This window comes from Lachnellula hyalina (assembly GCF_007821495.1).
Source record: "Lachnellula hyalina strain CBS 185.66 chromosome Unknown contig00292, whole genome shotgun sequence".
Classification (NCBI taxonomy): domain Eukaryota; kingdom Fungi; phylum Ascomycota; class Leotiomycetes; order Helotiales; family Lachnaceae; genus Lachnellula; species Lachnellula hyalina.
Window position 1 is genome coordinate 1 of NW_022157406.1, and position 19,394 is coordinate 19,394.

Consider the following 19,394-nt stretch of genomic DNA (forward strand, 5'->3'; position numbering starts at 1 on the left):
CCCCCTCCCCCCATTCTCAATCTGGCCATGGTCGATCGCGCCCCCTCCCCTCCATCCCTCCCAAACACACAGCCGCCCTTCGAAACAAGAAACAATCCAGATTCAAGATGCCCGCATACACCACCAACCAGCATCCGGCTTGCACCTGCCAGCTGCCTAATGGTCAATTGCAAGACATAGGCCGTCTGACTATGGTTAGTCTGACTCGAGGCACCCTCAACACAGCAGAGTAGGTAGGTAGGCAGAGGCAGAGCGGGTTGCATACCAGGTCATACGGCGGCTTGTGATTATATCACATCACGAGGAGTCATACTTGTACGGTAGTAGTAGTCTACCATAGTTGACGTTGACTATCCATCTCCCTACTGCCAGTACCAGTGCCCAGTGGGCCGCAGCCAGCAGCCCAACAGGTACCAGTCCAATCTAGTCCAGTGCTGTCTATGGTCAGGCTGTCACACTCACTCGATCGGTCATTCGAGGCTCAGGTCGGCCTGGTATTGGTGACCGACTCCTGCCTACTACTCCTTCCATTCCCCTCCCCCTCCACTCTACCCTTCTCTATTTCTATTCAAACATTCCCACTCTCACCCTCTTCTTCTTCTTCTTTCCTACTCCTCTTCCTTCCTTCCCCGCCCTCTGGAACGAGCATTCAATCAATTGCATTTCTTTCAACATTGCATATGCATGTTAGCATATTGCATACCTACCTCAATCCATCACAAAGCACTCCATCGCAAACTCGCATTGACTGATTTCCGGACACAACAAAGAACCGAATCTGACACCCCAGCTGACCAACCCGCAACTGTTCTGCGAACACCTTCGCCGCATCTCCAGCATTCGACAATCTCCGAACGGCGGGCGAAGAATCTTGACGAACATTCAGCAGGCGGAGTTAAACTTCGCTTTGTACTCCGAAAATTGCCACACTAGGCACACAGCAAAGGCGTGAACGCGCAACGCAAACGAAATATGAATGACAAATCGCAGCCTTCCACTGCCTTCGGTGACTCTTCATCGCCATCGACAATTCATTCCCATCCCCTCCCTTATTCCCCAGCCTCGTCTACTACATATTCATCAACATTCATCAATCCCATCGTCTCCAACATCAATCGCAACACCAACATGGAGCGCAACAACCCAATGGACATTAAGAACACTTTGATGTCTCCTCCTGAACCAATTCCGCAGGACAGCTTCTCGCAATCCCCGTCAAATGCCAAGACGAATGCTTATTCGATGTCGAAGGGCAAATTTCAACACCCACTCTCGCCACCTGTATCGCCAGCCTCGAGGAATGGTCTCCCCGACGATTTGAGTACCATAACCGTGCGAGACCCCATTCTCTTCCCAAATTCACAGCAAAGTGCTTCCTCATCGCAACCTCCTCTATTCCCCGACGATGATGTACAACGAGTGGTGGAGGAACATATACTGGCGAGAGGGCCTCTTCGGTCAGCTCCGCTCAAGGAAGAATATGAGCTCGTTTACGGAATCAAATCACAGACGATGAAACTCTTCGACAAGGACCCAAAACGCTGGCGACAGAGAGAACGCATACTATTGAGTGAGGAGGACGCGGCTAGGAAGTTGTTTCAACGAAGATACGCCCCAATCGCCCCTGCGTCTGGAAAGCCGTACAAGCCAAAACCTTCAGGACCTCGAAATAGTGGAGGTGTTACAAAGCCTGTTCGACAACAAAAGCCAAAGCCTGTTCGTGAGCGGGGAATGACTCCCGATGGCCCTAGAAAGGCCAAGAGCGATGACGAAGATTTCAACGCTCTCCAAGATCTCTGTCCACCTCTGACTAGCCTTCCAGCCAAGCACAATTCACTCAAGATTGACTGGAAGGGTCCACCAAAGGATCTGAGTCACGATCCTCACGTCGGACTTTTGCATCCCGACGAAGTCCAGCTCGCCTCCACCCTTCGATTGACCTGCGCAATGTATTTGACCTCGAAGCGCCGGATTTTCTTGAGGAAACTTGAGACCATCAGGATTGGCAAGGAGTTTAGAAAGACCGATGCTCAGCAGGCTTGTAAGATCGACGTCAACAAAGCCAGTAAACTTTGGTCGGCATTTCAGAAAGTGGGCTGGCTCGAGAATGCTTGGGTTGAGCAATGGTTGTGAAGGATAGATTGGCTCGGTGGGCTGGCCTCAGCGACACGACGAATTTGATAACGATATTTCTTATCTCGACCTCTCACATTGCATCGCGACGGGAATCTGGACTTTATATTTTTCATTTGTCACAGGCTGGGTTCATGATATTACAGTCTTCAGGATCAGGGTTAGCGTTACGGTTTTTGCTTGCATTTGCATCGGGTCAGCTTGATACCCAGAGCCCACCCAGCTCCACTCTCTTCCTCATGTGCACATGTTTTTCGCACGGGGAATTTGTTGACATTTAGCATTGGATGATGTCGGCGTTTATCTTATCTAGGTTTTTTGGGTCATGGAACTGGGCATTGGGACGGATTACAGATTGGATTAGGTGTTTGGTCTTGTTCACTTACGTGTGAACTTGACTTGACTTGAATGGCTTACATAGAGGTGCCTTCATAGAGGTGCCTACATACTAAGTGCGCGATATAAATTGAGATATTATTAATCTCTTCATTGTTGCTTCTTTGACTTTGTACGCATTATTTATCCATACCCATAAGTCCTTACCCATACTTGTTTGCAATTTTATTCGCGATCCATCGGTCGCCGCGTCTGCCCTTATTCTCGGTTTTTATTTACTTTCATGACCCTATCGTGAATGGTTAATTGATAGATTTACCCTCCAAGTTGGTGATGCTCTACACATGCTAACGCAGCGCTACCCCTTTGTCCTTCCCCACACTCGCTTCCGCTGGCGCCGGATAACAAGCCCCTGTTGATGCTTTTATAACTTACTAAATTTCTCAATTACTACCTAGGTAGTAAGAACACTTGGCGTAATACATCTGGCTTGTATATGTTCTGGACCTTTCATCTCTCTTCCCACCGTGTTCACAGTTTACAACCATGTCGTGGAGAGCCGGCCAGGCTAGGTGTTCACACATGACTTCCTCGCGAATATCTGGCAAGTGAGACTCTTTAGTACTTTGATTATAAAACGCATATTGAACGGCCTAATAGCTAGAGTAGCTACGCCCTTAGGTTTCCCGGTGTGGATGAGAAGTTGAAGGGTGATCCATCTGCTGTTCTTAAAGAGTGTGTGGGTGGCATGATTCGCTTCCGCCCCTTTCGGTCTGCTGCCATCGCCGACAACAATCATGGCTTGATATACCTTACGTCGATTTGAGTTCTTCTTTCTTTCTTCCTCCACGCCCTCTCCTTACACACCACGTTGCGCCCCCTCAAAATTCAACAAGCAACGCGGCAACACCACCACCACTACCGCCGCAATCATACCACCGCAATCATACCACCCGCAATTATGAGTGGCATGATGACTGCTGCAGCACCTAGTGCTCAGAATTTAACACAAGACCTCTCACCCATGATACCCTACTATAGTAACGGGTCGAGAAATGCCTATGGGTACGTCCAGCGAGAACCTCGACTCCTTCGAACACCTTTGCCACCAATCCACAACTCACCCAACCTTTCCGAGCCGAGCCGAGCCAACCGACTCCTCATATCCTTCCAGTCCGGGGCGGCCGCGAACCACGACGCTCTAGAGGTTCTAGGCCTTCTAGACACTCCAGACACTCGGGACCCTATGGACTCCGTTGACGACGTGGGCCCTCGGGTGCCCCACCTTGAGCATCATTAGACACTGAGCAAGGCTTCCAACAACATCAACGACAGCTGTTCCTTATCCGCGGGGACGTAGAGAATCACACTCAAGACGTCGCGGCTACTGAACACAACTTCGAACGAAATGAGCGACAGCCGGGCCGAGTCGACGCCCTCGCCGTTCAAACTGCAGATGTTCCTTCTCGCACTTTACTGAGATCCAACCGATGATCGTAGTCGAGGTACGTGGATTTACATCTCCCTCGATGGTTTGAACATGGCATGCCATCTATGGAGCCTCCTAACTTCCGAGGGTTCCAAGGGAAACTTCTCATTCTAGATTGAGGTGTCAAGGGATACTTCGCTCTTTAAAAGGTTTTTCAAGGGAAATACCTTTCGGAAAAGGTCTCAAGGGAGACCACTTTCCGAATTTCCTTCAGTCTTTTTGTACCTAAACAAATGAAAATCCGCATACTCATGCCTTGATCTTTCGTGCTGCCTAGAAATCTCAACTTGCTTCCCGTTCTTTCTCGTAGTTGCAGCTTGCCTACCTTAGCAATTCCTATCAAAGAGTTGATACACCTAACTTTATTCCTACTTTACTTGATACTATAATCAGTTGAAGTATTGGCTATCGCTCTATCTAGTGATTGAACAACTATTTCTGAGCCTAAGCATCCATCCATAGAGAGTCTATAGAAGTTAGATATAGATTGTTGATATGATATTATCTATAAGTTTAGTTGCCAGCGCTAGTCTCTCTACCTATGTCATTTTGCTAGGGTAAAAAAGGCAAAAGGCTACGCTAGGCGAGATAGAAGGATTTAATTAGCCTAAAAAAGTTATAGTAATAGAAGGGTAGAAGGGTCTCTACACATGTTATTAGCTATCTCTCCTTTACAGAGGGCACAATCGTACTTTCTCTTCTCTTCATTTACGGAATAAGTGCTATAGCATCTTCCCCCGTGGCCTTCTCTTACTTCTACTTAGATAAGAGGCAGGCATCCAATAGTCAACGCCTAGGCGCTTGCATAGGGCCGTGGGGGCCATAGTTGGTAGTACCTTGAAATAGCCATCGGCCTTCTCTAATGTCTGCGGATGTATAGCGATTAAATAGTACTTTCACCCTCTATTCCTAATTGGGAACTCCTAATAAATACAGCCCCTGGAAGCACAGCCTCAATAGGCTTGAAGCTCTGTCTGTAAGCACTACCCTAAACATGTTTTTCTTTCAATTTTAACAACACTTAACCGCTGTACCTCCGTATGGCTATTAGCTATTACTAAGGAGCTGAACTCTACCTTAATTTGAGGAGATTTCTAGGGATATAAGACAGCTAGGTAGGAGTCTTAGTCTTTTAAATTTATGCAATTCTTTTAAAAAATCGAAAGTTATTACTAGTATAATGCAAGGTTAGACAATTCAGATCCCTGCTAGCGTTATGTTACTTGACTGCTGGAACGCCTAGGCTAGCAGGCCTAGCCTAACCAGTACTGTTTTATTAATATAACCAGGCAGTCTCTATGGAAAAGCATTTTGTTCCTATCGCACCTCTCTTCGTTACATTATACTTGTACGACAGCGATAGTACCATGGCAGATCTATATAATATTCAAAACAAAGTAGGCAAAGGAGGCATTCGAAGAAAACCCGTAGCTCTTATGCCCGAAGATCCGCCTACCTCGACTGCATTAGAGCAATCCTCGCCTTTCTTGAAGCAGGTCTCGCCTGTAGTATTGGAGCAAGATGCAGACTTTCCTAAAAGCTGGCCGACAAGACCGGAGCTTGTCAAGTCTTCCACTATATCTATCATAACAGATATCTTTATCGATACTATCCTTCTCGGTCTATCGCTCGCGTTCTTCACATTTGGCCTCATAGTCCGCCACTATGATCAAGCACCAGTAGCACTACATGAGGGCACAGTTAAGACGTTACTAGAAGCAACCAAATACGTAGGCAATACGGATTCTACACATTTGATATCTACCTGGTAATTTACTAAAACATTCCTAGGGACCAAGTGTGTTTCCAATCCTGTTTGCGTGTGTGCTGGGTCGAGCTGCACAAGCCATTCTAGCATGGCGGCTGGAATCAGGAGAGCGAGTTGGCGTATGCGATCTACTCGCAAGCAGCACCTCGCTCACGAGCACCGTCACCTCGCAAATCAAACTACGCATGGTCAGCTTCCTTGGATTTGCGCTCATTCTCATTTGGTCACTGTCTCCAATCGGTGGTCAAGCCTCCTTCAGGCAACTTTCCATCGGTGCAAGAATCGATAATGAGCCCGCTTCGTTCACTTATATGATATTCGGTGGAAGAATGGAACAATATGATACCAGCGACCGTACAACATCGTTCGGGATTATCAATAATCTTTTTGCTACTGCGTTGATCTCGCCAACGACAACAAAACGTTCCCCAACCGATACTTGGGGAAATATTAAGATACCGATGATTGAGAACTACGAGAGCCTTGCTTTCCCAGATAGTGAGGGATGGTTCACTACTAACATGAGTCTCAACGTTTACTCATCTCTCGTCGGAATACCAATGTCTAGCATGGACAAAACATTCATTAACTATGAGATGAATATCGAAACGTCGTATTTCAACCTCAATTGCTCAAGTGTAGATGACACACTGAAGTCTCCAGTCACAAAATTGCCCCCTGGTAATTTCACAGGAAGTGGAGCCCAAATATGGTCAACTGATAACGACGCACAGAGGCATGACGCCGACGCAAACACTCTAGAGCCGCGTCAGATTGGATATCAATCCTGGTCTCCACCCGTGGTGGCATCTCAGTGTACCATGGAAATGACATACATTGAAGTGAAGATACACTGTGATTCTCCATCTAACTGCGCTGCTTCCAAGCTTCGCCGTTCTCAGCAACCACACTTACCTCCTGCCTACATCCTAATCGATCACGATTGGGCAGGCTGGAGCCAATTCGCCGCAAACTTAATTACTGCTTTTCCAGGCCACCCTACTTATACTACAGTAGCAACAAGCTATATAGTCGAACCTAATGACCCTCTAACATATGTAGAGGCGTTTACCCTACCTACGACGTCCAGTAAGCCATTGACGACGGAACTTTTCGAGCAGAGATTTGGCCAGCTACTTAACACCTACTGGACATGTTTGAACGAAATGCACGCAGTTATCAACGGCATGACGCCAACTACGGCATACATGCAAGGCACGAACCTGAGTGCGCAGGCTTCCCAGTTCTTTTATGCAAACTCATCAACTACCAACGGTACAAGGGATGCCACCACCCCTATCATGGAATGCAATGTAGGCTGGGTCATTGCTCTTTGTATTGCTTCCGCGGTGATGATCATTGCTAGCTTGCTCCATCCAATCATTCACTACTTTTACACCCGAGGGCCTGATCTAATGCTGAACATCTCCAGCTTGGCGATGAGGGACAATCCGTATGTTGCAGTCCCAGCCAATGGAACGTTCATGGCGGCATCAGATCGAGCTAGAATGCTGAAAAGCTTCAAGGTGCGATTTGGGGATGTCGATCAGACAAGTGATATTGGTAGGCTTGCAATTGGGTCTTTGGAACCTCCGGGGAAATACAGTGTAGGGACTGTAAGCAATCGGCGGCTGTATTATTAATAGGGAGGGTGATACCCACTCTCTTAAAGATATGTTTATTAAAAACCGTTCATTCTGCCCTTTCCTACTTCATCATCTTATCCTCTCCTACTCAGGATCGACACAGACGAGCGGACCTTTTGTTCAGCCCAGCTTTCGTTCTGGAGCGTCACCGACTTAAATTTGAAGTATAGCAGAAAAGCTAAGACTCGGATGATAAAGGCATATAGAGGCCATCTCAAATATTTGATTACTTGGCCCCATCTGATCCTCCAAAAACCGGGTTCTCAACGCAGTAATAACCATCTCAATGACTCCATAGCCTACAAGTGATTTCAAATCACTTTCTACTACTAGATATCTAATTTGAAATCACCTCTAATATATTACTGATTTCAGATTACCTTTTACTACTAGAATCCCGATTTCAAATGAAATGAGAATATTATTCACTTAATAAGATATTAGGCCGAACTATGCAACACGCCTTGCTTAAATATATAACTATTCCTATCACTGTCCTACTGTCCTACTATCTATCCGCAAGGTCTCACATAATACTATGGCACGCTTTACTAGACATGCCTAAGCCTTCTCCTTATCACCCTCTCCTTTAAAAAGATGTCACTAATCACACCATATTGTTAATGAGGCTCTTGCGTGCAATGCTCGAATTTAATCCAATAGCAATGCAAATACTTGCTGCAGGAGGGGATGCAGCCGGCGATAAGACATAGAGCAGAGCAGCCTCTAATTTGTTGAGAAACGACATGCCGCATACGCTGCCACTCTACCACTCAATCTGCCACTCCTCTACCCCTCTAATCTCTGCTCATCCACACCATTCGACTTGCTACACTCCTAGTCTCCTACCCCCCTACCTTTGCCTATAGTAGCAGTGCTATCTGCTGCACACCTCTCCCTCTTTCCGAGTCCCAAAAAGTTGGAGCGCAGCCTGATGTGAACCAGACCTCATGAATGCCTGATTACATCTGAAAATTTTTTAAGACGGTTCTGTCGCTGCCTACACCTACCAGAATTCTCTTGAGCAGATCTAGATATGGCCGTAGATCCAGTATCCGGCTCTGGAAGCGCTGGCTGCTATACATATTTCAGTGGGCAAAATGAGCCGGGGCTGTACCTAGTCCAACCGCTCCAGCCTACACTAACATATACTTGCGAGTAAGTATGGGAAACAACCATTCTGCCCGGGGGTTGTTCTCCGGGATCTTTCGCGTGAACTACTTCTGACTGCAGGTGGTCGAAATAGCATTTTTCTTCTCCATGGTATAAACGGCGGGGCTACAAAGACTTGGCAATGTCCAGAAGATGGACCTGGCCATACCTGGTTTCGAGACCATCTTCCTTCTCTTGTCAAGGATGAGATTCGGGGCACAAATGCCCGTATCTGGACTTTCGGGTATAATGCCAAAGTTTTATCCTCGGTATCATCTTCATTGGATCTAGGGGACTTTGTGCGGAGTCTCCTAGAGAGTGTTCGGCAAGTGCGAGTTGGATTTGAGGTAATCAACACCCGACCGCTTGATATACGGCGCGCGTAGTAACATCTGCTCAGAGTCACCGGATTATATGGATCGCTCATTCCATGGGAGGAATTGTTACCAAGATGGTAAACTCTACGGACAGTTCAACACATATCCATCGAACTGATCGAACCTGACAGTGTATGCTAACTTTTAAACTTCCTTGTAGGCATTGATCGAAGCGAAGCTTGACGCCTTGTATACGCCAATATTTGACGCAACCGTGGGTATCATATTTCTCGCAACTCCTCATAAAGGTTCTTCCGCCGCCAATTCTGGCTCTATTGTTGCCAGTGTTGCGCACTTAAGCATGATATTCAAACCCAACAAACGATTAATCCGAAGGCTAGAGCGCCATAATGACTTTTTGAGCGAAAAGTCGCACCAGTTTTCCAAAATATGCTCTAGAATTAAGATTTTCAGCTTCTACGAGACTTGCGAAACGAATCGCATAATGGTATCCTCACAAGTCCTGATCCCCAGACTCTGAGAGTTGCATAATTGACGAGTTGCAGGTCGTACCAAAGGATTCAGCTGTGATAGGTTTGAACAACGAGGTTTCCATGCCCCTTAACGGCGATCACCGGAGCATTGCCCAGATGCACAACTTCACTCGTGGAGATTGTCACCTGTTTCAGAAGGTTGTCTGCGAACTGATGGCTCAGACCGCGCCCGAGACTCGTAAGTTAACAATTAAAGTCACGGTGGTTCTGTATGAGCTTGTGAGCTCCTCATTAACTCTGTCCAATCTCTAGGTCCTTCTGATGGTCTGACGGAGGACGTCCCTGAAGGCTTCGTGCGTTGCGTGATAAATTCATACAATGGCTCTAAACAGATAACTGCTCTTTATCCAGAGCATACCACCATCGAGAAGCTGTGCGAGTCAGCAGTTCCGAGGAGATGGTATCGTCCAAATACCATTATAGGACTTCATAGGCCCTTTGATCACGAACAGATTCCATGGTACACGGATAGTATCCCGGCGGTAACGTCTAGTGGCCCCTCGACTTATGACTTTAACAATCTGAGAATCAACAAAGACGAGCCCGTCATAGTATTCTTCTCGAAAGTTCTCAGTGAATGTACGTTCTTATCAATACCAGCGCATGCGGCTCACGTTCATGCAGATTGTTCTGTGTCGGTCCATGAATCACAAGTTCGAAATAACGGAAAGCTGAAAGTAGAGCTCGGGGCATTCAAGAGAGATCAGTTGTCTCCAAGCCATAGCATGCCAAACTTCCCGTGCATACACGTTAGTGACAGCCTTGCAATATCTTTCCATCGAACAGTGCGGATTCCGGACGACGGAGGGAGCTACCCGGTACCCAATAGCCTCGGCGCGTTACCACTTTTGCCTGTCAGTAAAATAAAGGACAAACTTCCACAAAATGCAGTCCAGAAAGGGGGCATTGTCGTACCGTTGTATGGTACGTGTGTCCTCTAGTTGTTATTTGATTGCTCAGTTACGAACTGGCAAACTAAATTTTCTATTAGATATGGAGGCTATGAAAATAAACTTCCATGTATACGGCTCGGAAATGTTTGCGCCAGAAGCAAAATATGCCATTCGAATATTTATTGGTGGGGTTAATGGTCTATCCGGAGAACCTGTTAAAGCTAACATGGCAACTGTATTAAAGAGGCTGAATGGTATCGAGCGAACACAGGACTACCTCTACGTTCGCGGTGGCGACAACCCGGCACAGCAATGGCTGGATGGAGTGTCAATTGCTCCTGGCATCGTCAGACAATTCGTTGCTGCCCAGCCCTTATCACCAGAAACGATTGAACATCAAGTTACAGGCCTCGCAACAGTGGGAGGCATCCAAATCGAAATAATACCAGAACTACAGCTGGGACGATTCCAGCTGTTGCGCCGAGACCACCACCCATCAGATTTGCACTATTATGGCGAGCGTACCAGGGCAGAGTGGCAACGCCCGCAGAAATTTGAGTCCTCCTCAGACCTTGAAATCCCGTTGCAAACGCGTATACATGCTCGGGCACGTGGAGGGCCTTCTAGGAAGAGGACGCTTCTCGACGAACTGGATTGGGTAGAATCGTCCCAAAGGAAGCGGAGAACTGTAGAGTTTCAACTCTGGCCACCTCCTCCGTCAATAGCATTCCGAGTAACGGTCCGGTGTCTTTATCCACGCAAACGAGAACTGCGATTATCAGTCTTCCCGGAGACAACGCTAGGCTTTGTGGTAACTCAAGTAGCTCACGCGCTATGTCTACAACCAGAGATGTGGACCTTTAATATTCAGTCTTTAGATGGCCGGACGTTTTTCGACGACAGGACCACTTTACAGCGCGCGGATGTTAGACCAGGACAGGTATTACTTCTTGAGCGGGAAATGTTTATCGGAGGAGGAACGAAGTCAGATTATTCACCGCTCCTCGATGTTGGAGCGGGGGGGGAAATCAGGCAACGAATTGTGCCAGACGAAGAGGACCCTCGATCCTGGAACGTCAACGATGCTTGTCTCATCAATATCCAGATTGTGAATGCAGAGTCATTCAGAACAATGACTGGTTTGGAGCCACCACCGTGCCCGATTTCATTCGACGACTACTTGAAAAGAAGCATTCCCTTTACACCGAGCTGCTCTAAGGGACAAGCTGGGCTGAGCTTTGGGCTTGCTAGCATTAATCCGACCAAGAAAATGCTGCCACCTGCTAAGAGTGCTGGTATCGGAGGAACTCCCTCGAACCAAAAGATCCCTGGCTATTGCGACAAATGCGTGGTACACTGGGCGAGCTATCGGTGGGTCATTTTCAACTTATTCGGTGTTGCCCGGCGTGAACTCTCGGTGCATCGCTAATAGCTTCTCTCCTAGGCTACTTCCGTGTCGCCATCTAATATGTGCAAAATGCAATGTTGACTTTGCTCGGGATGACATAAACGGAGTCTTGGTGCACAAAGAGGATTGCACGGTTTGCTCCGTGCCCGTTGTGAGTATGGATTGGCTAAAACGAGAGCCTGTCGCTACCAGCCAAGTGACCGATGACCGAGACCCATTTAAGAGTGTTGTTTCCATCCAACCTCTGGTTAACGCATCAACGAACACTTTTAAAATCAATATGGAATCGGAAGAAGAGGGATATGAAAACCAGCCCAGTGGCTCTGAGTACGAGTATGAGGTGCCTGGTGCTTTCCAAGATTCCGACTCTGAAGATAGTGTCTTCTGTCCTTTGATGTAACTGAGTTGTACTACTCAAGATGGGGGGAAATACATCGTTCGGAATTCAGGATTTGAATTTTCTAAACTTTGACGGAATGATCGAAAGAACCAAAGAAATTGAGATACTAAATTCGGGATTAGAGCATGTTGCAAAGTAAGAGTAGAACGAGGCGGGCATGGAATTAGAGCTATAACCGGCGTTACGGCGGGATGCTGCATTGTTCAGAGACTTTGAAGTAAAGTGAGTCTAGACCTATCAAAACCGGTAGCAAAAGATCAGAATAGTAGAAGACAAAGTTGAAAACGAAAGCCGAGCTGTAACCGCACTAGTAAAAGCAAAATTTGCCTCTGGAAAGCACTTGTTCGAGGGGACGTTAGTGACATGATACTCGAATATCAAGGAGGAGATCGCTGGTCCGAGGCAAATTATTGACATTATATTCAGCTAGGAAAGGCCACGGGGAGCTCTTACGACGTTCATGAGACATATCTTTGAGAATATGGCCCTGGAGGAACAGTTCCGCAAAATTCATGCTGTGATATGTAAATCAAGGCGGTCAAGCAATTAGAGTTTTCCCAGACAGGTCAAGAGCACACACAGGAATAAAAGTGTCTTTTAGGAAATAAGAACAAACTTACAACCTTACCTTTCGCCCAAACCACCGGCCAGCGACACCTTCAACGCAGCCACGACCACAACCACGACCACGACGGCAACCATACTCCTCTCGCGACATAATTTCTGGTCAAGGGGACCCAGACGATCTCCACAACTATGAACATAGTCCTACTCCTCCCGTCATTGGCCAAAACGAACAGGCCTCCGAGGCCTCGAGATCTGGAGGCATCTCCAACGACATGTTGGCAGGTGACCTTGATAACAGAGATCGACTCAATGACAATGACGATGAGGCCATCATGAACCTCAAGTCATGACCGAAGCCGAAAGCCGCGCTCCTGACGTCGACGCGGAAGAAACAGTACAAGATCGAGTCCATAGAATATTTGAACAAAGTGTGACACCACGTGCGCCGTTGACATCGGCCCCAGCAAGTGACATTTCACACGCTGAACAACGACCAGGATGGTAGGTGGCGCCTGATATCGAGCCAGAGATCCGCCGTTACATTCGAGAAAACTTCCGGCCTTACAACGATATTGCAGGAATCACACAATGTGAGTAGGAGGCCCGCCTCCAACAGGTCACATTCGATACATGATGTGGACCAAGTGAATTGGGAAGACACCTCAATTGGAGAGAATTGAAGCTCCCTCAGCAGATGATCGAGGAGGAACGCCAAAGGGACATCCTTGATACGAACCGAGCTCACCAACAGCCTCCAAGGCATCGACGTGGCGGACAATACAGCCTGCCCATCAAACCCGGAGATCACGGAGAGGATTCTGCAAGCCAGATTAATTGGAATGATAATTTGGCGCTGCATGATCACCTTCGACGGCATCTGAACGTGGAGGATGAAGACGCGGCAAGCTTGGCAGGCTGGGCGACAGTACGACGACAGCGCCGCCACAACAAGGTAGAAGCGGAGAACGATGGGCAAGAACCTGAAGCTGAGAGCAACGAAGTCGAGGACCAAGGACTCGAAGACGAAGGAAGTGAAGTCGACTGGCGCGTAAAAGCCAGCGATGACCATGCCACGGCCTGGGACAATTCGGCCCCACGCCCTGAAACTACAGCAGATGATGCTGGGAGCGTGGCAAATCTTAACGTCCGTTCCAGTCATAGAACAAACCAACTCCCTCATCGTGACGATGAAGAAAGCATGGTCATGTGGAACGGGGCTCAATTTTACCCTCCGATAGGATCCCAAGAACGCCGCAATAGAAGTGTTGTGAACTGGCGCTCGGATCGACTACTACACCACCGCGCTCAAAACCCTCCACCCGACAGCAATATCGAAGCTACCCATAGCCACACGGAACTGCCAGTCAGATTGCGAGGGCAAGCTTACGTCAGAGACGAAGAGGATGAAGAAGCAGAGGCAGATACATTTCACTTTGATGATGATAATGCTTCGCGTGATGCGCATGCTTCCTCCAACAGTTGCTTCTACTGGCGATGCATTGGTGGGAATCGTCGAGACAAATGAGGAAAGATTGAAGATGGAACGGACTGGACTCGGAACCAGCAAGAGCATCAAGGGATCTCTAGGCTAGAACCTGCGCAGATGATCAAAGGATCTCTCCGCTTATTATGCTTGTCAAGGGACAGCATAATCATTGCTCTCAAGGGATGAGAGCAATGGCATTTGTGGCCAGTCCAGTAAGTTTGTAAAGATGTGGCTTGTCCACTGCTGATATGTGCCCCTGTGGCAATGATGTATGGATAGATGAAATTTATTCCTGTGTAAATCGAATTCCCCTTGTGAAGTAATAGTGACTGAATGATAATCTTGCCATTTGATTCCCATCAGAACCACTAATTGAACAAGCTGACGAACGGGAACAAAACAACGCAAGCCGATGAAGACAAGACTATGCAAGGAGCGCAAGATAGGACAAACTTGGAGACCTAACAAGGCTGGCTTGGTGTAGGGAGAGGAAAAAGAGGTTGCCTGACCTTGAGTGGTACTTTATAGCATTGGACTTATACTTAAAGCCTCATAGGGCCTCAGGTCTCTACTAGGCCAGCATTCAAAACGTTTCTCGGGCTTCTCAATAGAAACTTATTAAAGTAGATGTGGGAACAGGTTGGGTATCATTGTAATTGGCATGTAGGTAGGCAGCGGCTTAAACAGGCCTTCATTTGTAAATATCTGTCTGCATACTTTAAATACTTTCCCCGAGCATTATCTAACACCATCGTGATACGGTCATTCCGTCTCGGTGGCTTCAATCGAGCGATTGTGAGAGCATCCTGAACGTCTAGTCCGTTAGCTAAGTCTCAAATAAAACGACCCAACAAACAAAGTATACACAAAACAAGCCTCAGTTGAAAGATGAAAAGTCTCGAAATTTATCAGCATCAGACGCAAGGTCTTCAGCATTAGCATGGTATAGAATCATCATAAGCTCTCCTCTCCAAAACCAAATAAAGCACACACATACCAAGTTAATCCATCAACGTCGGCATCTAAAGATAGCGAATTCTGCAAATTATCCATCAGCGCCTATCCCAAGCATGTATGAAGTTCGGGATGTTGTAAAAAGGCGCCAGGAGACATCTCTTTCAGGTAATCGAACCAGTTTGTTCGTCATCGTTGATCGGTATTTGATAGTACAAGTTTTGTTCATCATATGAAATGTCTCCCCTTCTCTGCCGTTGGCTCTCGGGGTGGTACTCACAATCTATCTTGAATGATGTTAGCAGCTGCACAAGTCTCAAGCAAGCATGAAATATGTGCAGAGGGAAAATATCAGATAGTCCGTTTGGAAAGACAGGTATATCACCATTGGAACCCTCGAGGAGCTCGTTGGTAAGTTAGGGGCGACACGAAAGTTCATCATTGTAGGTTGTGAAGTGGAGGAAATTTGAGATTGGTACGTACTTGATTTTGCATCGCAACCGATCGCACTATGAAGAGTCGCAGCATGAATATAGCAATAAGGTAAAGTTAGTGGAAATAACTAGGGTAACAGTGTTGGGGATGCGTCGAAGAGATTTGGTTCTCTGATGTTTGTTCATGGAAGAAGTCAGTCTCAAGCTCGAGAAAATTATTTAGAAGCTATTCTTTTTTTCGCTAGAGTTAGTGCCACCCGTGACATCCCAATCCCTTTCCGGTCTAGTGGACTACGCCAGATGCTGCCGCAAAACCTCCTTATCTCATAGAAATATACATGAGACAGACATGTACAGTTGTATGAGCATAATAGCTGTAATTCTGGTTATTTTCAAGTTCTAGAGTAGTATTTGCAAAAGCCTACGACAAGTGCAGCCGCTTTTGCCTTGAAATCTAAATTCGTGCGATGAATGCTTAATTTCTTTTGCCTTTAATTATTGTACAACATAATTAGACAGGAGTAACTCATCTCACGATCTATCAACGTCCACTTTACAAAACCATAAGTGAAGAAAGTGTACAAAGATGGAATAAAATGCTCCGTGTAGTCTAATAGTAGCTAATCCATAGATGCTATAAACGCCCGATGTTGTGAGTATGCCAAGCAAAAACGACCTCCCGAACCCTCATGATGCGTGCCGAATCCTGTCTCAAAGGGACGACCCTGATAGATGCCAAGAACGAAACCAACATTCGGACGCCTTTTCCACTCCTCTTTTCAAGTAACATGCCATGCCATTTCCTTGTATTCCTTCCATGCCCAGAGTGTTGCTTGCTGCAATCATACAACTAACCGCGATCGTCAGGTGGTTACAAGCCTGCCAGCTTGCGCTATCGAAAGTCTTTATAGTTACGCCAGACGGAAATGACAGCATAACACGCCAGATGATGTTGAAGACACAAAAAACCACACATAACACCTAAACATGCCCTCACCATTTGCCAGATCTTGCTTTCAACTCCCACGATTTCTTCGACGCGAATGGGGAATCTCATGAACACCACGCTACAAGTATGTAAAATGCGAAATGCAATCCGATGCAACAACAAAGCCAACTCCTTTCGTGAACCCTAATGTAGAAGAAGAAAAAGAAAAATCAGATAAATATGCCATATACACCACTCAGCAAGATTGAAAGAGTGCAAGTGGTATCAGAAATCCCAGATGAAACCAGAACGCCATTCACAGTAATCAATGCAATATATGATCTACCTCCCCATCATATATGCAGGAGGAAATCCACTGTGCGCGCCATTCATCATCGCCGGTGGACCACCAGCAGTCATGGCATTTGCAAAAACCGGTCCATTCCACCCATTAGCACTTCCAGCAAAGGAAGCAGCTGCGTATTGACCATTCGCAGCAGCCATCGGATTCACAGCACCCCCATATCGCATGTTCCCCGATCCAAGACCAGGAGGAGCAGAAAGACCCGGAGGTGGACCATTCGCAGTACTAAAAGATGAGCCCTGCCCACCAAGCATAGCCCCGTTAATTCCCTGCATGACGCTTTGAGCACTTGAAGGAACCGGCGATGACATGCCTTGCCCTGATCGAACACCGAGAGGATTCTTTGAAAAGCTAAGTCGAATTCCACCCTTAATGCTGTTGTGGAGAGGATGGCCGTAAAGCTCATGAAGGGCCTTTGTAGCGAAGGAGACGTCTTCAAATTCGACAAAACACATAGGTCCGTTCTGTTTGGTTCTAAAGCACAAGCGCTTGTAACCACGTTGCTTTGAAAACATAGCCTTGAGCTCATCCTCGGATGTGTCGATCGGAAGATTTCCTACATACAGCGTGTTGCAGGGAGGATTCTGGTCAGCGGGATTAACCGGTGGGAAATTGTGACGCTGATAATGTTGGCTACCGAGCTGATAGTTGGCAGGAGGGCCTCCATTCGTCAAAGCTGTTGGAGACATGGGATTGGTGTTCGTAATCGATGACAGGGGCTGCTGAAAGGCCGAAAGTGGTGCTGTGCCCGCAGCGCTATTCGTATTCAGAGACAACCCGGCCATCCGAGAGAGCGGGATTTGAGGATTTGTCGGCCGGCGTCCTATTGAGGATCCATTCTCGGCATAGGCGACCGGGTCTTTGAGGAGTTCACCAGTCTCGTCATCATCAGCCGAATCATTGTTGATCAGTGACTTTCCCGTGACTCTGGTCCGTTCGTTCAGGTGATTGCCAATTGGAGACTGGGGAGAGAAGAGACTCTGATAATGAGCACTGACTTCTGGATTCGGCAACTCGTTACTGACGTAGGATCCGTTGTTCGTTGGAGATATTTTTTGATGTGACTGGAAAGTACCATTATATCTCGATGATTGACGAGGTGTGGGACCACCAGATGAGGCAGTGGACGACGTAGAGCTCGATGGACCAGGGTTAGAGGTATTGTCCGCTGTGTATCGTCGTGAAGTACTCGGGTTTCCGTAGTAAATCTCGACCATCATCTGCGCATCATTTGCAACGTTTGGCTTCCCGTCCAGCATGTTCCTCGCCTCGAGGGCACCTGCATGCGACTTGAAGCGTAAAATGGCGGCGCGGAATCCAACATCTTCGGATTTGTCTGGCGATAATACCTCGGCATCAACAAACTCCTTGGACCACACGACCATCAACCTCAGGGTCTCCTCGGTTGTATTAAGAGGCAGTCGACGGATGATTACGGAGGAGGGGGTTGTAGTAAATGCGCTCCCGGAGGGTTGGGGGGTGTCGTTGGCAAAGGCATTCATGGTGGTCATTGAAAGGGACTGGTATGTCTGCTGCGAACCATTGGAGGGACGAAAGGCCGGACCTGCTTGGGAGAAGGCAAGAGGGCTCATGGCATGCTGCGGTATGTACGAGCCTGCGCGTTCCGACTCCGATGCCGGTGGGAGTTGTGAGGAGTTTGAAGTAGAGGTTGATGTTGTGACTCCGGAGAGCTTGCGGGGCGCGTTCATGCCTTTGTGGAACAAAGACCGAGGATGGGAACTGTAGCAATGGCGTGCGTCAATGAAAGAATCGAGGGACGTGTTCGAGGTTGAGGGCTTCGGCGCGACGTGAGGAAGAACAGACGGGGAGGCGTCGCGGATGATACTTTCTGTATGTTGTGATAACGGCTCGGACGGGAGAGGTGATTAGAATTCTGACGATAAGGGAGGGCGCTGATGCTGTGATCAAATCTAGGATAGGAATTCAGTTCGGACTATGGAGGGTTCAGTCGCAATCGTTGCAGTAATCAGTCGCAGTCATTCGTGAGATGTGAGTTGTCGATCTCGTCGAAATGTCAGGAACCAGTAAATAAATGGCCGTGCGACCTGCGTCAGTGGGACTCCTTAGTTGCAGCGCAGGTCGAGTCCTGGGTTGGGGGTCGTTGGTGGTATGGTATGGTATTGTTTTGATGGTACAGTCCTGTAATTTTCGAAGGAGTGTCGGGAGGAGAGGATGAGAGAGTGAGGGAGGGAGAATGAGAGAGAGAGAGAGTGAGAGGTATGGAGAGTGAGGGTGATGAAGTCGGTCTTGGTGCACAGGTACAAGGAATCGGGATGTTTTCTCTCTCTCCAAAACTGTGGGTGGATGGGACGGTGGGGGGTGAGATTGAGCTTTGAGCCTTTGATCCAGGCGTTGGACGGCGCGCGCCGTTGTGATAGGCTGCTTCAGCTCTGGTACCGTACGGAGTAGGGGCACTACAGTGAATACTAGGGAGCTACTAGCAGCGAGGACTAGTAATTAGGGATTTTAGCATGCAACGCCGCGAACCTTTGATGTTCCACCTTTCGTTTACACTCTCTACCATTATTGGACTGCGCAAGGAGG

At 47.6% G+C, this 19,394-nt stretch overlaps 3 protein-coding genes across 3 annotated transcripts; 2 read left to right on the plus strand and 1 right to left on the minus strand.

The window, feature by feature from the left end:
- Positions 1-972: 972 nt before the first annotated feature.
- YOR338W (SWIRM domain-containing protein) lies at positions 973-2,133 on the plus strand (the record flags this gene model as incomplete). The annotated part of the gene is made up of 2 exons (XM_031154093.1): positions 973-1,006; positions 1,061-2,133. 2 exons carry the CDS (start codon positions 973-975, stop codon positions 2,131-2,133), a joined length of 1,107 nt encoding a protein of 368 aa, XP_031001088.1.
- Positions 2,134-5,325: 3,192 nt separating this feature from the next.
- Positions 5,326-7,369, plus strand: LHYA1_G009190 (uncharacterized protein; the record flags this gene model as incomplete). Its single annotated transcript, XM_031154094.1, has 2 exons — positions 5,326-5,688; positions 5,750-7,369. 2 exons carry the CDS (start codon positions 5,326-5,328, stop codon positions 7,367-7,369), a joined length of 1,983 nt encoding a protein of 660 aa, XP_031001087.1.
- Positions 7,370-16,807: 9,438 nt separating this feature from the next.
- On the minus strand, positions 16,808-18,538 carry scw1 (Cell wall integrity protein; the record flags this gene model as incomplete). The annotated part of the gene is made up of 1 exon (XM_031154095.1): positions 16,808-18,538. The coding sequence occupies one exon, from the start codon at positions 18,536-18,538 to the stop codon at positions 16,808-16,810; it is 1,731 nt and encodes a 576-aa protein (XP_031001089.1).
- Positions 18,539-19,394: the final 856 nt, after the last annotated feature.